The following is an 18,324-nucleotide window of genomic DNA, read 5'->3' on the forward strand; positions in this document are numbered from 1 at the left end:
ACTGAATTTGCCCAGTATCAGTTAATTCATTTCTATTTCTTCTTTCAGTCACAGATAGTTCTTATATTTTATACTAATTGTACCTGATAATTTGCGATGAATTTCCATTTACTTGGCACTGGATGACTTAATGTTGTTATTTAGTCCCTAAGTTGTGTTGGACTCTTTTGCAGCCCCATGGACTGTAGCCAGCTAGGCTCCTCTATCCCTGGGATTCTCCAGGCAAGAATACTGGAGTGGGTTGCCATTTCCTTCTCTAGGGGATCTTCCTGACCCAGGGATCAAGCCTACATCTCCTGCATTGACAGGCAGATTCTTTACCACTGAGCAACCAGGGAAGCCCAACTTAATGTTGAGTCCCAACTAATTTTCCTAGAATGCTAACAATGTGGGTGATATAATTGTTATAGTGGTTTTCCTCTTCTATAATATCTCCTTTTCAGTTATGTAAGCAGACGGCTTTCTGAAAGCCTTTTAACATTGGAAAAGGGGCCACAAAACTTATTTAGGCAAAAATGACATTTACAAGGAGGACTTCCTTATGATTTTCATTTTTATTTATTTATTTAGACATGAGATAATTTTATTTTTATCTTTTATGAATCAAAGCTAGAAAAATGGTACCTTGATCTTCAATACTTTATCTTAATGAAAAGTAACAACACAGCAGAATGCTGGAATCATAAGAACACTGAACAGAGCAGATAAATGATATGAAATAATAGTGAATAATTATTTAAAAGGAAAGAAAGACTATTTTTCTTTCTTAATTTTTATTGGAATATAGTTGATTTACAGTGCTGTGTTAGCTTTAGGCATACAGCAAAGTGAATCAGTTATACATATACAAATATCACTCTTTTTTTATTCTCTCCCATATAGGCCATTCTAGAGTACTGAGTAGAGTTCCCTGTGCTATACAGTAGGTCTTTATTAATTATCTATTTTATATCTGGTGGTGGTGGTTTAGTCGCTAAGTCATGTCCCACTCTTGCGACCCCAGTACTGTAGCCCACCAGACTTCTCTGTCCATGGAGTTTCCCAGGCAAGAATACTAGAATTGGTTGCCATTTCTTTCTCCAAGGGATCTTCCCAACCCAGGAATCAAACCCAGGCCTCCTTCATTGCAGGCAGTGTGTAAATGTCAATCCTGGTCTCCCAATTTGTCCCACTCTGATTTTTAAAAAGTTATTTCCAACTATACTTTATTAATACAAATTATCTGTCACAAAATATTAAGCAAATAAAACAAGTTAACATTTTAATTTATAATAGGTGTCTAACTTCATGAAACCTCATAGAATAAAAAACAATATAAAACTCTGGAGGAAGTATGTGAAATATTAGTAGTGTTCGCCTCTAGGTAGTAAAGATTATGAGAGTTTTTTCTTTTTTTCAAAAACTTTACAACATGCTTGCATTGTTTTGAAATGCCGTTAAAAATCAAAAACACTAAGTGTTAATTTGCTGATGATTCCTTGGAAAATTTGAGTGAATTCTTCATTCCAGAATAAAACATTTCTGTCATTTAAAGAATATCTTCAGGATTAGTCAATGTTACATAAATAGAAAATTTCAAATGGCTTTCTTACCTGAACATAATAAGTGTTAAGTAGATATTTAATGAATAATATATATCAGAAAATGATATATATAAATATGTATGTGCAGGAATTAGAAGTCCAGTGAAAGTAAACACCATAAGAAAAGCAACAAATGATAGACAATTCCAGAATCTGCATTTTTAGAAAAAAATTAAATATAGTTGGTATAGTTAATTAAGTTAACATAGTCAATGCAAGGCTTATCTATGTGAGGCATTGTGCTAGGCATTTTGAAGAAAATAAAGATGAGTAAGACATTCACCAACACTCAAGGAGTTTGTAATTTAACTGGGGAGAAAGGAGCAGTAAGATAAGTAAACAAATATTTCTAAAGCAATTTTAACCAGTTTGCACTGAATATAAATTAGTGTCTCTTTATGGGGTTGACTTTGAAAGCCATGTTAAGTTGTAGCTATGCTATTTGACAAAACTCATTCAGGTACTATGGTTCAAGTAGTTAGAAACTATGGTTCAAGTAGCTAGTCCTTGTTTCATTGGGAAGAACTAAAATTGTTTATTTTAAATGGAAATACTGAACTCCTAGCTTGATTTACATAGTGATAGAATAAAGCCTTTGCCCAATATCTAGCTAGCACTTAGAGAATGTGAATGAATCTTTTATTCCCTTTGTAGATTCTTTGTGGTTTCTGAGTCTGTGCTTATTCAAGTACTCCAGAGCCTAGGAAGACGGCATCATTCCCAAAACTCATGTTCTCAACAGTTGCAGGCAAAACAGTTTGAAAAAGCAGCACACTCAGACACCATTATTTGTCATTTTGGGTGTTGGGATCATAGCTATTCAAGACTTACTTCTCGTTATCTCTTTGTATATTTCCTGTCTTTAATTTGACGTTATATGTATAGCAAAATAAATTGAAAAGCTTAAAAGGGCACATGAATATTACTTCAGGAGAGGAAATAGAGCTTGGTTTTACCCATATGCTGCCATTGAAAAACAAATACCTAGGTATTACCAGAGAAAATTTCATTATGAAACATTGAGGGGGGAAAAAAACTCAGTCTCATTAATTAGCACAAAATGTAATCAAATCAATTAAGCAACAAATATTGAGGAGTTATTAAAACTCTTTCATATGTAATAGAAATTAATGGGAGAAATTGGATGAGGAGGAAACCAGATTCTCAGAGGAATCAGTGCCCATTATATTTAGAGTATATATGAGCCAAATAACCAAGCTCCAAAACCATCTAATATACCTGTGCATGTACACATGTGTGTGCACGTGTGCAATCAGTCAGCCACGCAGTAAAAAAGCTTCTGAATTTTTTTAAAAAGTCCTTTTTCTTTATTTGGTGATCATGAGTTGTCCCAACAAATCTAGATCTTTTATAGGAGCAAAGGATTGCAACACTGTCTGTATTTAAGTATTATCTAGGAAGAGTTTTTTAAAATCAGACATCCCATGCTTCACCCTCATAGATTTTGATATTATGGATCTAAGCATATGTGTCATTTTTATATCTTAATGTTGCATAGTCCCTAGCCTAGAGGAGTGAGAAGACCTTATGGCCTGGACATTTTAGGAACATCAGTTTGCCAGGAATAGAAGATTATACAAGTTGACAAGGAAATATCTCTTATTTGGGAATTTCTTTCTAAAAAGGTGATGTATGAATAGAAGCATGAAAGAAGTAAGGCAGCCACTTCTGCTAATATGTAAAGAAGCACATTTCAAGAGCAGAAGCACAAGGACACAAGGTCAAACAGGGACCTTCTTTGGCATTTTGAGGAATAGCCAAGTGTGGTTAGAGCAGAGTGGGCAAGGGTGAGAGTGGCAGAAATGAATTACCGTAGTAACAAGGAGACAAACAGATCCCCTGTTTGCCATGAAAACAACCTTGGTTTGTAGCCAAACAAGATGAGAAGTTATTAGAAGCACAAGAAATGATCTGGGTAAGGAGGGAGTGAGGTGGATGATGGTCAGAAAATAGCACAGCATCAATGCATTGTCTTCTCAGTGTGACTATATAATTGTTAGAATTGGAGTCCTAGGGGGGTAAACTGAAAAGATGGGAGACAGTGTAAACCACTGTAGGGTTTAGTAGGATTTACCATTATTATCTTACATATTATATTTTAAATATTATAATTGTTGAAATTGAAATTATGAAGTGGTTATTTGTATGAGCATAAAGTGGGTGGCTGAAGCAGAGTGGGAAATGTGATCACAGGAGGAGAAGAAGTCCTGGAATTGAAAGGTGAGGGAATAGAAGCATTAACTGTGAAATATTGACTGCCATCACTAAGAATGGTGACAGGGTGATGTTGGAATGTCACAGTGAGAGGGGGCCAAAATCATCACAAAATGGGGAGTGTGAAATTGGCTGCTTCTGGGGAAGAAGAAAAATAGAATAGAAATGACTGAGGTACAGAAAGATCACCCACCTCAACTCTAGGCTTGTGGTACCCAGGGATGCAGGTGAGAAAGACACTATAACCTTTAAGGAACACAGGAGAAATCACATCTTTAGGGGAGATCCAGGTTTCAGTTACAGCAAGAATGAAGGGAGCCTTCGGAATCACTCCCCATAGATATAAATACATGCATAACATGTCTAATTCTTCCTACAGTGGTGGCCCAGCTGATGCTACCTAGCTGCTAATACAACTGGCTTCCGTTATAATTGACATGAAATTTTAGTGACATGCTCTCAAAGCTTGTAATCTGTATTTTTAAGTTTCTAACTTATGAACTTATTTATTTCATCTTTCAAAATGTTCTCCCAAATGTTCAAAAAAATCACTGATTAAGTTCAGGGCCTCTGTTAACACATATGTTGCTATTGTGTCATTTAGGCCAAGTTCCCATCCCATATATTGAAACTTTTCAGAAAGTATCTTTCTTCAAGACTAACACAGACTCCAGTGACCCCTCAGGTAGGTGCCCTCCAGCAAGGTACAATTTGTACTTTTCTATTTTCTTTTTTTAATGCTGTCAATTGTATTTAAATGCCCTGGATTACTTTTTAAATTGACTTTCGTGGCCTCTCTTCACTGTCCTTAAAATATTGGTCTTTCATTCTAGAGGCATTGCCATACTGATCCATATTGGCGCTTGAGGCAAAAGGAACTATTAGTAATATTGATCTTTAAAAATTTTGTATTTTCACCATGGATTTTTTGCATTAATTTCAATTATTAAATATTACATTAAAATATTTATCTTGATTACTGAGTCTTTTGGCATCCTCTCAGATTTTGTGCCTGAGATGAGGGCCTCACTCGCCTGATTTTAACCCTGGCCCTGTCTAGGGGATCAGACTGAACATTACTGAGTAACATGGTCAGGGACATAAGGGAATTAGTAGGGAAATACAGTCAGTGCGAACTCAAGGTAAGGTTACAAATTTTACCTGAAATCAGAGGTTTAGAGAACATAAGCAATAGAGTTTTTAAAAGGGGGGGTTTATTTTCAGTTGGCTAGTTTCCAAGTCAGTATCTTATTTTGGCCATGTAGATGTAGTTACAATTATAATGTTACAACTTCAATATATGAAAACAAAGTAAAAGTATGCTAGTCACTTACTCAAGAAGAAGTGCTTCAACTCCTGGTTTAAAACTTGTAGAATTTAAAAAGAGTCCCATAATGACAAGAGTAAATATTCCAGACATTTCAGTTAGCTCACCTATTTTTTTAAGGAAATAAATAAAAAGTATTAATTTAACATCAAGAGTGGTACCAATACTCCCAGAGATGAAAACATCCTGATATCTGATAGTAGGGACTTCATAGAGAGGCTATCCCACTAAGTTTCCACTGAAAAATGTCACAAATGATCACCACCACGCACTGTCCTTCCTCCTCAGGTCCACATTCAGTGTGCAGAAAAGTCTGTACTGGACAACCTTGCACCGCTTTGGCTTCTGATCATGGGCAACAATGTGGAACTCACAAATCTTTTCAGATACCCCAGTGAGGCTAGAGCACCCTCTATAGGTCTGATTTTTCCAGAGCGGCTCTGGATGAATTAAGTGGAAGTAAGCTGATGAGCTCGCTATGGACTAGCCTACTTCACATACTACTTCTTGGGAGACAGCAGGAGATAGAAATGGTTTGATTTTGTGACAAGCCTAAGAGAGTAGAGCCAAGAGAAACCCAATACAGATCTGCTTCCCAGTTTAATTATGGTTTGGTACACTTACTGTCTGAGATGGAAAAGTGTAAAAAACTGTGGAAACTCTTGAATACTGTCAACTTTCATGAATTAGAGGGAAACATAGTTTTGGAAGTAGCTTATGAAAGTGACATCTTATCATCATGAAAAATTCAAATAATATAGTATAGATATTATATTTTTCTAAGAAAAAGGTGGTAGTTAAGTTGCTAAGTCGTGTCCAACTCTTGCAACGCTATGGATTGCAGCCTGCCAGATTCCTCTGTCCATGGGATTCTCCAGGCAAGAATACTGGATTGGGTTGTCATTTCCTTCTCCAGAGGATCATCCTGACCCAGAAATTCTTTCCAAGATTCTTCCCTACCCAGGAATCAAACCGGGGTCTTCTGCATTGCAGGCAGATTAGAAAAAGGGAACACCTGTAACTCCACTGCCAAGAATTCAGGTAAAATCTTGAAGAAAATTTTGACTGAAATTTCTATTGAAGAGAGGACTATATTTGCCTAGAAGAAGTCATTTGTTAAGCTATTTGAGAGCACAGTATGAGACCCAAAAGGCAACTCCAAGCATTAAAGGCTGTTTGCTGAATTTCTATACAGGAGACAAGTGGCAATTAAGCAGGAAATATAGAAAAGTGAGGAGATAATGGTAGCTTCAGATCTTAGAACTGTGAACTGCACAATGTAATTTTCTCTGTGAGCTCCCCTTGTTCTCACCTTCACTAAAGTTCACCAAGAAGCAGAAATTTTTATATATTTAGGAGGAGGCAGCAGAGATTATGAGGAAGAAAACTCCAGAAACTTTCAGAAATTTTGAGGAGGTATCTTTAGGTTGGATTTTCCTTGTGGCTCAGTTGGTAAAGAATCTGCCTGCAATGTGGGAGACCTGAGTTTGATCCCTGGGTGAGGAAGATCCCCTAGAGATGGGAATGGCTATCCATTCCAGTACTCTGGCATGGAGAATTCCATGGACTCTATAGTCCATGGGGTCGCAAAGAGTCGGACATAACTGAGAGTGTCTATTGGAAGCTTAAGATAATTGGATCAAGATTTTAGGAGTGGAGTACCCAATGAACACACAGAAGCTCATATCCAGCATACATATACATAAAGTCACACATTAAGAAAATCTACAGAGGGATTATCCCTGGAGAAGGAAATGGCAGCCCCCGCCATTATTCTTGCCTGGGAAATCCCACTGACAGAAGAGCCTGGTGAGCCCCATTGCATGGGGTCCCAAAGAGTCAGAAACAACTGAACGACTGAACACGCACCCAAAGGGACTGTAGAGCAATACTGTTCTATAATGGGCTATTTTTTTTTCTCTTAATGTTTAGCAGACATTGTTCTAGGTAACAGTTGCAAATTAAAATTTTGTTTTAATATTAAAGAATATTGTGGATATGCCACTTTTCATAGGCTTCTCTGGTAGCTCAGCTGGGAAAGAATCTGCCTGCAATGCAGGAGATCCCAGTTTGATTCCTGGGTGGGGCAAGTTCCCCTGGAGAAGGGATAGGTTACCCTTCCCACTCCAGTAGTCTTGGGCTTCTCTGATGGCTCGGATGGTAAAGAATCCACTTGCAATCCAGGAGACCTGGGTTCAATCCCTGAGTTGGGAAGATCACCTGGAGGAGGGCACAGCAACCCACTCCAGTATTCTTGCCTGGAGAATCCCCACGGACAGAGAAGCCTGACGGGCTATAGTCCATAGAGTTGCAAAGAGTCAGACACAACTGAGCGTCTAAGCACAGCACACATTTATCAAATGGATCTGTTTCTTTGGTTTGCTTTGTATTCCTCTGTTATAGCAGTTGTATTTTAATTATTATAGGCTTATTAAATGTTTATTATCCACTTAGTAGGAAAAATCCTTCACTTAAGTAGATTGTCATGCCATATGACATATGTCATAAACATAGTCTCACAGTTTATGTTTCCAGATGAATTTTTAAAAATTTTCTGTAAAATTTCACTTCCCTCCAAATTTCTATCATTATTTGATTCATATTGTGATAACTTTTAAAAATATTCATTTATTTGACAGGCCAGAGTAAAAGTTTTTTACATTAGATTTATACTTACTCATTATCTGCTTTCTAAAGTATTTTTTGAGACATCTTGACTCTAAAAAATTTAAATTATTTTTTTGGAGATGGGGTAGGGGATTATAAAATACAAACTAGTATGTATAAACTAAATAAGCAACAAGGATGTCTATTGTACCACACAAGGAAATATAGCCATTATTTTGTAATAACTTTAAATGGAATATAATCTATAAAAATATTGAATCACTATATTGCATACTTGAAAATAATATAATATTGTAAATCAACTCTACTTCAATTTAAAAAATTAAATAAATAAAATTATTTCCTTGAGCATAACCCTTACTCTTTCAGTTTTAATGGTTAAAGATCAGATGAGAGTTTATTACAATGGCGTTGTTACAAGGATATTTAGTTATTTCTGTGACATACAACATTTTAGGATAATTAGAATTATAATAACATTGTATCAGGATGTATCAGATTTTTTGGAACTTCATGTAATTTCTAGAACAGTTATATTAATAACATTCACCCATATAGTATAACCTAAGAAGGTTTCTCATCGTTTATTTTAACCCTTAATCTTGAGGTTACTCTTACTTGATGATGTTAAAAGAAATTATATTTGCTGAAATCTATGTTTTGTAGGTTTAGGTATGTACAAGGTAGTGCATAGTGAATGCATTTGTACTGGCTGATCATTCTGTCACTATTTATTAATTCATTAATGGATTCTGTAAACTCACTAAATTGTAGTTGGCTTAAATCCAGATTGGTTTGGAAACCTCACATATCTGTGTTATGCCTTTCCTTTCTCAGACATGAAAATAATGAATTCTGGTGCTCTAGCATTTCTACAAAGAAATTTTCCTTTGTCTCTACTGAAATTTTTACTTCTCAGAAAACTTGTGTAGTTTTCTGTTTGGGTCCAAACTTTTGTTAAGTTTATTCCTTGATATTTCCTAACTTTTTGTCAATGTGAAGAGAATCACTTTTCATTGTGTTTTATACTAGTTGTGATGTGTGTGTGCTCAGTCACTTCAGTTGTGTCCAGATCTTTCTGACCCTATGAACAGCAGCCTGCCAGGCTCCTTTCTCGTGGGATTCTCCAGGCAAGAATGCTGGCGTGGGTTGCCCTCTCCTTCTCCAGGGGATCTTCCTGACCCAGGGAGAGAACTGCCTCTCCTGTGTCTCCAGGATTGCAGGTGGATTCTTCACCTGTTGAGCCACCGGGGAAGCCCTTGTAACTAATTACTGCTGGTTTGTAAGAATATTATTTGATTTATTAATTTTTAAAATTTTATCTTTTATCAAACCATTAAAGAGCCTTGCTATCTTAGTTTACTAATTAAGTCTCTTGGGTTTTTATATACTTTAAAATGTTGTGACTAATGTAACCATTTTTTCTTTAAAATATGAATAACCTTTATTTTTTTTTCTTACTATATTACCTAGAGCTTCCAGAATTATTTTTAATCATGGATATGAGGCTAGGCAACATTGTCTTATTCTTAAATGTAATGGAAAGATATCGAGTCAGTTGGGAAGTTGGTATTATCACGCATGCCAACTTCAAGTCATTTGTAGAGCTATCTAAAGGGCTGAATGGAAAGTGATTCTGAGGCAGTATCAGGAAACAGCGACATGGTTATCATTGTCTGCTGTACCTCTGCGAGAGGGCAGTTGTGGTAAATGGATCAGCAATGTGACTGAATGTTTAATATTAGCTTTTCTTGATCTGTAGCTTCTATTTTTATTACCTTCCTGATCTAAGAGTTACCAAGAACATTTTTTTTTTCAATTTCAGGCAATTAGAATATTCATTTCTAAAGATCTTCCTTTTGAAGTAAGCATTAAATTGAACTGTAGTTGAATAATGTTTGAAATTTTATTGATATGTTCTTCTAGTCTAGTTGATTTCTGTTAATGCCCATAGGTATGTGTAAAGAATAAGCATTCTGTTTTGGAAGAAAAAACTCTATATATCTTGGGAGCCAAGCATTTAAGTTTTTATATAAATCATAGCCATAGTCATTTTTTTAATCCAATTGGTTATGAAATTATTTAGGAAAGGCCTGTTAAAGTTTCTCCTTGTAATTATGATTTTGTCAAGTTTCTCTTATAATTGTCTTTATGTACCTTGGTACATTGTTTCCTATTGTATACATATTAATATTTTTAATGTCTTTTGATAAATTATTTACAAAAATATTCCTTCTAGATCAGTTGCATGGTGTTTTTTTTGTTTTTGTTTTTGCTTTTCACCTGGTAAATATTTCCCATATCTTTATATCTTTAATTTGAACCTTTTTATATTATTTAATTTTAGGCATAGTCCCCTTACTTACAAATATAAAAGATGAGGTACAGAAATGAAAAGCTGAGACTTATATGATTGACGTCCTCTCCAAAAACAGTAGACATCCATAGTTGAATCAGTTTTGAACTAACAATTCCAAACGAGAAACTTACTATAAGATGTAACCAAATTTCTTTCATGATGATATAGGCTGAAAGAAAAGGGAAGAAACAAAAAAATAATTAGTAGAATTTATGTGCTTTTAATTTTAAATGATAATCTGGGTCAACTTATGTTTCTGACATTATCTTTTAAAATAGCTCATAGCCTTTGGGATAGATGTAGGTTATTTTCTTATTCTTAAGTTGAAAGAGTTTCTTTTCAAATGTCAAAAGTTACAATTAAATTGATAAAATTTGATCAGTTTAGTTTAAGAGCTTTTTAAGTCCCCATTCAGGAATACATATTTATTTAGGGCCAAAATGTGTAATACATTTTGGAAAAACAATAATGAATAAGAAGTAGACGTTCTCTAACTTCAAGGAATTTAGAATCTACGTCTAAAATTATATACACAAGAAATTAAAAAAAAAAAGGGAATGCCTCTGGGTCACAGCTAAGTGAATCTCCTGTATTGTATTGGCCTGCCAAACCAATCCGATTGGTTCCTTACTATTGGACATTTCATTGTTTCCAGTTTTTCTCCTGATAAGCAATGTTGCGATGTATATTTCTATACATAAATTTTTGTACTTCTCTGATTGCTTCCTTAGGCCCCAGAAGTGGAATTACTACCCTAAAGGATAGTTGAGCCTTTACTGATACTGTTGTGTTTTGCCAAATTTCTTTCAACAGTCATTATGATGCCCTTCCCAGGTAAACAGGAAGCCTGAACTCTTGAGGGCATTGATTGCTGGAATCGGGCATTTTCAGTGGATGAGGAAGTCCTTCTCATCTTTGTAGGGTGGGGAACAAAGGAGAAAAGTTTTAAATCACAGATGAAAGTGGGTCTTAGGTGCAGGAAAGCCTGAAGGGTCAACTTCAATAGAATATGTGAAGAGCAAGAATAAAACCAAAACAAGGAATGGCCAACAGAAAACAGCAGTAGCAGCCACATCAAAAAACAAGGCTAAATTTGGGGAAGTAAATCCCAGAACAGTGCTCTGAGGTAGTAAAATGAAGGAGAAAGAATCCTTTTATGAATCCTTGATCATAGATGTCCACTGGTAGAGATGACACTGTTAAGTTTCCTGAGGTTATAGAAATTCCTTCCCTACCTAGTCTCATTCCTATGACTGAGAGCGAGCCATGGTTTCTAGATGTGCCAAGCAGAAAAATTTAACACTTGTAGGGATAGTGTGAACTTGAAAGAATTTTATGAATGACTCTTAAGTCCTGTCCAATCTAGGTATGGGGTTGACTATGGTGATAATTTTAGGAATCCAGCACCTCCTATAAATGAAACATATGCTGGATGCTGACACTGGTTTCAGAAGATGCAGAGAACTGGAGTTAAAAGACCAAGTTTAAAAGATGCTTTCTCTTTTAAAAAAGAAAAAGAGCTCTTAAAGAATAAAATATTTACTGGATGGATTTACTAGGCCAGGAAATGCCTCAAAGCAAATCCATTATTTCTTACAATGTTCTTAAACTGCTAACATACAAGAAGGAAAAGGTAAGAACTCTGAGTATAGTAACTCTTCTTGTTTTTTCCTATTATGAAACATGCTCACTTCAAAGATACAGTAGAGCTTCTCTGGTGACTCTGGGCTTCCCTGGTGGTTCAGATGGTAAAGAATCTGCCTGCAATGCAGGAGACCTGACTTTGATCTCTGTGTTGGGAAGATCCCCTAAAGAAGTGAATGGCTACCCACTCCAGTATTCTTGCCTGGAGAATTACATGGACAGAGAAACCTAGTGGGCTACAGGCAATGGGGTCACAAAGAGTCAGACATGACTGAGAGACTAACACTTTCAAAGATATAGCAACACTGTTTAAATAACTACAAGTTATAAAATAATGATTACTAGGAAACTGCAGTATTGGAGAAGACTCTTGAGAGTGCCTTGGACTGCAAGGAGATCAAACCAATCAATTCTGAAGGAAACCAATCCTGAATATTCTTTGGAAGGACTGATGCTGAAGCTGAAACTCCAATACTTTGGCCACCTGATGCGAAGAGCTAACTCATTAGCAAATACCGTGATGCTGGGAGAGACTGAAGGGAGGAGGAGAAGGGGACAATAGAGGATGAGATAGTTGATGGCATCACTGATTCAACAGACCTCAGTTTGAGCAAGCTCCAGGAGATGGTGAAAGACAGGGAAGCTTGGCATGATACAGTCCATGGGGTCACAAAGAGTCGTACACGACTGAGTGACCAAACAATGCAATACAATACTAGCAAAATTACTGTTTCACAATTATGCCAATGGATAAATAAAATACCAGTAAAACTTATCGCACATCTTTCTTAAGAGGAATTCTACTAAAAATTCAGAGAAAGTCTGAATGGTGAAGAAAATAAGCTCATTGTTCTCTTCATCTTAGAGCAGACCTTCTGTTTTATTGTAGTTGTTACTATTACTATTTTAAGAGTGATTACTTAACAGTTTTTACTCCTCTGAAACCTAAACAAAAGCAAAATTCTATTACGTTGATTATTGTCAAAATTGTGAGGTGCAAGCTCTACAAAAGCAAGAACAGTTATGTTCATGGCTGAAACATCAGGGCCTACAATAGAAGCTATCACATAGTACATATCAACAAATAATTGTTGGGTTATTGAGTGAATTATCTTCCACATAAGTACTTTTCTTTGTCTCTTTTTTATTTTTCACTCCCCAATGACTAGCAAATTCTTTTGATTATATTGTGGATATCATCTCTGATAAAGTTCCCTGAAATTCTGTGATTGTTATAGGGAAGAACTGACTCCATGTTGGATCTGTTTCTTTAACCTTAACCATTGCTTCCCACTACTTGTATTCTTTAAAAGGATACTATTCACACGGAGTGGCCTGCCTCAGGGAACCCTGCCTCTCTGCCTGAATATTAAACCAAAATGCCTTTGTTCAGGACCCTGTCCACCTGTGGATGGCTACAGGAAAGAAAAAATGGACATATTCACTCCCTGAGGCTAGCCATTCCAGGAGATATCTGTAAGATTAATGGCCTTTTACTTTACCCCTTACCTCCCTCTACTCCTGTTCTGCAAAAGAACCTGGCATCAAGACCTTGATAAGATGGTTATTTTGAGACATTAGTCTGCCATCTTCTCAGTCAGCTGGCTTTCTAAATATAGTCATATTCCTTGTCTCAATACCTGTCTTTTGGATTATTTATGTGGTGAGCAGAGTAAGCTTGGACTCAGTAATATGAATGGTATTTACTATCTTAAATGGGACCTGGTATAACATTAGATCAGGCTTCTCTGGTGGCTCAGATAGTAAGGAATCTGCCTGCAATGCAGGAGGCCTGAGTTCCCTACCTGGGTTGGGAAGATCCCCTGGAGAAGGGAATGGACACCCATTCTAGGATTCTTGCCTGGAGAATTCCATTGACAGAGGAGCCTGATGGGCTACAGTCCATGGGATTGCAAAGAACTGGACATCACTGAGCAGCTTGCACATAATACTAGATCAGGTATAGAGGTTGGACTTTGATCCTTCTGACGAGCATGTATGACTACACTTTACATTTCTCAGTTTCCCCCAAAGATGGTTTTTGAGCTTTTAAGATGCTTTTGAATATAAACATTTCCTTTTTCCTCACTTCAGTCATCTATGAGAAGGCCATATCTGCAGCAGGTTTTATGGTAAAAACTCTCTGAGTACTGTATTCTGTCACCTCGTTTTGTACTCTGCATTTTGGAAAATATTCTATGTATGTAGTTTGGTTTTTCCACACACCACAGAAAGGTTATATGAAGCATTTAAAGAGGATGTACCTTGCTATGCTAAACTGGGGTTCTAGGATCACAACAGATATTCCAAATTGCTATGGTTTGAGTAAACTAATTGGATACAAAAAACAAGGGTGAAAGTAGGTGCTTTTTATGCCCAAGTTGGGTAGTTGTCCACAACCTGGACCAGCTCTCTTGAGAAAGACATGAGTAAGGTGATTCTTTGCATGAAATGTTCCCTTGGTATGTCCAATTTTCTTGAAGAGATCTCTAGTCTTTCCCACTCAGTTGTTTTCCTCTATTTCCTTGCAGTGATTGCTGAAGAAGGCTTTCTTATCTCTTCTTGCTATTCTCTGGAACTCTGCATTCAGATGCTTATATCTCTCCTTTTCTCCTTTGCTTTTTGCTTCTCTTCTTTTCACAGCTATTTATAAGGCCTCCCCAGACAGCCATTTTTCTTTTTTGCATTTCTTTTCCAAGGGGATGGTCTTGATCGCTGTCTCCTATACAATGTCACGAACCTCATTCCATAGTTCATCAGGCACTCTATCTATCAGATCTAGGCCCTTAAATCTATTTCTCACTTCCACTGTATAATCATAAGGGATTTGATTTAGGTCATACCTGAATGGTCTAGCGGTTTTCTCTACTTTCTTCAATTTAAGTCTGAATTTGGCAATAAGGAGTTCATGATCTGAGCCACAGACAGCTCCTGGTCTTGTGTTTGTTGACTGTATAGAGCTTCTCCATCTTTGGCTGCAAAGAATATAATCAGTCTGATTTCGGTGTTGACCATTCTGAAGGAGATCAGCCCTGGGATTTCTTTGGAAGGAATGATGCTAAAGCTGAAACTCCAGTACTTTGGCCACCTCATGCAAAGGGTTGACTCATTGGAAAAGACTCTGATGCTGGGAGGGATTGGGGGCAGGAGGAGAAGGGGATGACAGAGGATGAGATGGTTGGATGGCATCACTGACTCGATGGACATGAGTCTGAGTGAACTCCAGGAGTTGGTGATGGACAGGGAAGCCTGGCTTGCTGCGATTCATGGGATTGAAAAGAGTCGGACACAACTGAGTGACTGAACTGAACTGAACTGAAGGTGATTCTATTGGGCAAGGATTAGTCTTCTGGTATGGTATGCCAGTACCATACAGTTTTGATTACTGTAGGCTTGTAGTATAATCTGAAGTCAGAGAGCTGATTCCTCCAGCTCCATTTTCCTTTCTCAAAGTTGCTTTCAAGGTCTTTGAGTTTTCAAACAAATGAAAAAAATTTTTGTTCTAGTTCTGTGAAAAATGCCATTGGTAATTTGATATGCATTGCATTTAATCTGTAGATTGCCATGGGTGGCATAGTCATTTTGACAATATTGACTCTTCCAATCCAAGAACTTGTTTTATCTTTCCATCTACTTTTGTCATTTTCAGTTTCTTTCTTATAATTTTCAGAGTACAAGTCTTTGTCTCCTTAGTTAGATTTATTCTTAGACATTTTATTCTTTTTGAAATGGTGGTAAATGGGATTGTCTCTGGAGAATTTTTTTTTTTTACCATAAATGGATGTTGAGTTTTATCAAAAGCTTTTTCTGCATCTATTGAGATGATCATACAGTTTTTATTCTTCAATTTGTTAATGTGTATCACATGGATTGATATACCAATATTGAAAAATCCTTGCATTCCTGTGGGATAAATCCCACTTTTGGTCATGGTATAGGACCTTTGTAATATATTGCTTGATTTGGTTTGCTAGTGTTTTGCTGAGATTTTTGCATCTATGTTCATCAGTGATATTGGCCTGTAATTTTCTCTTTTTTGTAGTATTTTTGTCTGATTTTGGTATCAGGGTGATGGTGGTCTTGCAGAGTAAGTTTGGAAGTGTACTTTCCTCTGTAATTTTTTGAAATAGTTTCAAAAGGATAGGTGTTAATTCTTCTCTAAATGTTCCATAATATTCACCTGTGAAGCCATCTGGTCTTGGACTTCTGTTTCTTTGGTTTTTGAAATCACAGATTCAATTTCAATACTTGTAGTTGGTTTATTCATATTTTCAATTTCTTCCTGGTTCAATCTTGGGAGAATGTATCTTTCTAAGAATTTGTCCATTCCTTCTAGGTTGTCCATTTTAGTGGCATATAGTTGCCTGTAATAAGTAGTCTCTTATGGTCCTTTGTGTTTCTGTGGTGTCAGTTATAATTTCTTAATTTCCAATTTTGTTGAGACTACACTCTAAACTACTGAAAGGATGTGGTTTTGATTAGAAAGGGGCATATAAAATGCTCACAGGAGTGCTGACAACTCTATTTTTTGTCCTGAGTCATAATTACTCATCTGTATACTTTATAATCACTCATTACAGTGCGCATACATCACTTACCTCATATACACATGCATGCACATACACATGGTAAAGGACAAAGTACGTATGGTTCAGGACTATTTGAATGTGGCAAATGAACTTCTAGACATTTTACAGTCTCTCTGCTTACAAGCACTGTGCTCAGGCCCTGTAGATGGCCATATGATTCATACTTTCTCCCTGAGCTGACAGCTTTCTATGTTGCCTGCAGGGAGATAGTCACAGAGTGAAGGGAAGACACCTCCCCTTGGTACTGGTGGATTCCCTACTCAACTCATCTTTTGAGTTCATCTTAGGCAGATAAAAAAATTCTCTCATTCTTGTTATCAATAATTCTGGTTCAGTCTAGGTCTGAGGAATGTTGCTTCTATAGGCATCCTCATGAAAAGTCCCAACTTAGCCTCACAACAAAACCATAACCAATATTAAATAAGGGATGTTTGTTACTTCTTGTAAATGGCCAATAATTATACTAATATGATTATATTTGCAGAAGTGTAATTTTGGTATTATAAAATCCATGTCAGAGGTCAGAAAATACAGTATTCTAGTTTTAAGAAATTAAGATTTCAGAAAATATGGGATTCTCATTTTATTTTTTTATTCGTTATTTTTTTCTTTCATTCTTTATTATTATTATTATTTTACTTTACAATATTGTATTGGTTTTGCCACACATCAACATGAATCTGCCATGGGTGTACATGTGTTCCCAATCCCGAATCCCTCTCCCACCTCCCCACCACACCATCCCTCCAGGTCGTCCCAGTGCACCAGCCCCAGGCATCCTACACCTTGCATCGATTCTAGACTGGTGATTCATTTCTTATATGATATTATACATGTTTCAATGCCATTCTCCCAAATCATCCTACCCTCTCCCTCTCCAACAGAGTCCAAAAGACTGTTCTATACATCTGTGTCTCTTTTGCTATCTCTCATTCAGGGTTATCGTTACCATCTTTCTAAATTCCATATATATGCTTTAGTATGCTGTATTGATGTTTTTCTTTCTGGCTTACTTCACTCTGTATAATCGGCTTCAGTTTCATCCACCTCATTAGAACTGATTCAAATGTATTCTTTTTATGGCTGAGTAATACTCCATTGTGCATATGTACCACAGCTTTCTTATCCATTCATCTGCTGATGGACATCTAGGTTGTTCCATGTCCTGGCTATTATTAACAGTGCTGTGATGAACATTGGGGTACACATGTCTCTTTCAATTTTGGTTTCCTTGGTGTGTATGCCAGCAGTGGGATTGCTGGGTCATAAGGCAGTTCTATTTCCAGTTTTTTAAGGAATCTCCACACTGTTCTCCATAGTGGCTGTACTAGATTGCATTCCCACCAACAGTGTAAGAGACTTCCCTTTTCTCCACACCCTCTCCAGCATTTATTGCTTGTCGACTTTTGGAATTTAAAAAATTAAGAAAAAATAGATCCTTACCTAAGGACTGGATCGTATTTTTGTGCAAGCTAAGGTCAATATTCACAATAACAGTAAATGTAATTAAAGACATTACAGAGGTCATCAGACTTTCTCCATTAATTAAACTGACGAGGCTTCTAGAAAGACCTACAGAGGGAAAAAAAATTGTTTAAGGAGGGAAAAATTTCATAAATATTAAAGAACAGAATTTTATCAACAAGTAGAAGGATATTTTCAGCAATGGATTTATATCATGTACTTTTTCTACATACTTAAATATATGTTAGTCATGTTTGTAAAATCTGTTCAAGAAGATTTCATTATGTATTAACTTACAAGCCTAGATCATCATGAGTAGGTACCAAATTAATTGTGGTTGATTAGGAGTCAAAGAAAGGGCTTCCCTGGTGGCTCAGATGGTAACTAATCTGCCTGCAGTGCAGGAGACTTGGGTTCAATCCCTGGGTTGAGAAGATCCCCTGGAGAAGGGAATGGCTACCCACTCCAGTATTCTTGCAAACTAAAATGGAGAGG

At 36.6% G+C, this 18,324-nt stretch overlaps 1 protein-coding gene across 1 annotated transcript in view; it reads right to left on the reverse strand.

Annotated features, from left to right (window-relative positions):
• SLC9C1 (solute carrier family 9 member C1) overlaps positions 1 to 18,324 on the reverse strand; it is a 116,352-nt gene that overhangs the window by 74,831 nt on the left and 23,197 nt on the right. Inside the window, exons 8-11 of the mRNA XM_068968425.1 lie at positions 17,809 to 17,937; positions 10,140 to 10,301; positions 5,153 to 5,252; positions 1,593 to 1,736 (exon numbers count right to left, since the gene is read on the reverse strand). Of these exons, the coding sequence (XP_068824526.1) occupies positions 1,593 to 1,736; positions 5,153 to 5,252; positions 10,140 to 10,301; positions 17,809 to 17,937 (535 nt within the window). The remainder of the gene's footprint in view (positions 1 to 1,592; positions 1,737 to 5,152; positions 5,253 to 10,139; positions 10,302 to 17,808; positions 17,938 to 18,324) is intronic.

This window comes from Capricornis sumatraensis, chromosome 1 (genome assembly GCF_032405125.1).
Source record: "Capricornis sumatraensis isolate serow.1 chromosome 1, serow.2, whole genome shotgun sequence".
In the NCBI taxonomy this organism is placed as follows: Eukaryota; Metazoa; Chordata; class Mammalia; order Artiodactyla; family Bovidae; genus Capricornis; species Capricornis sumatraensis.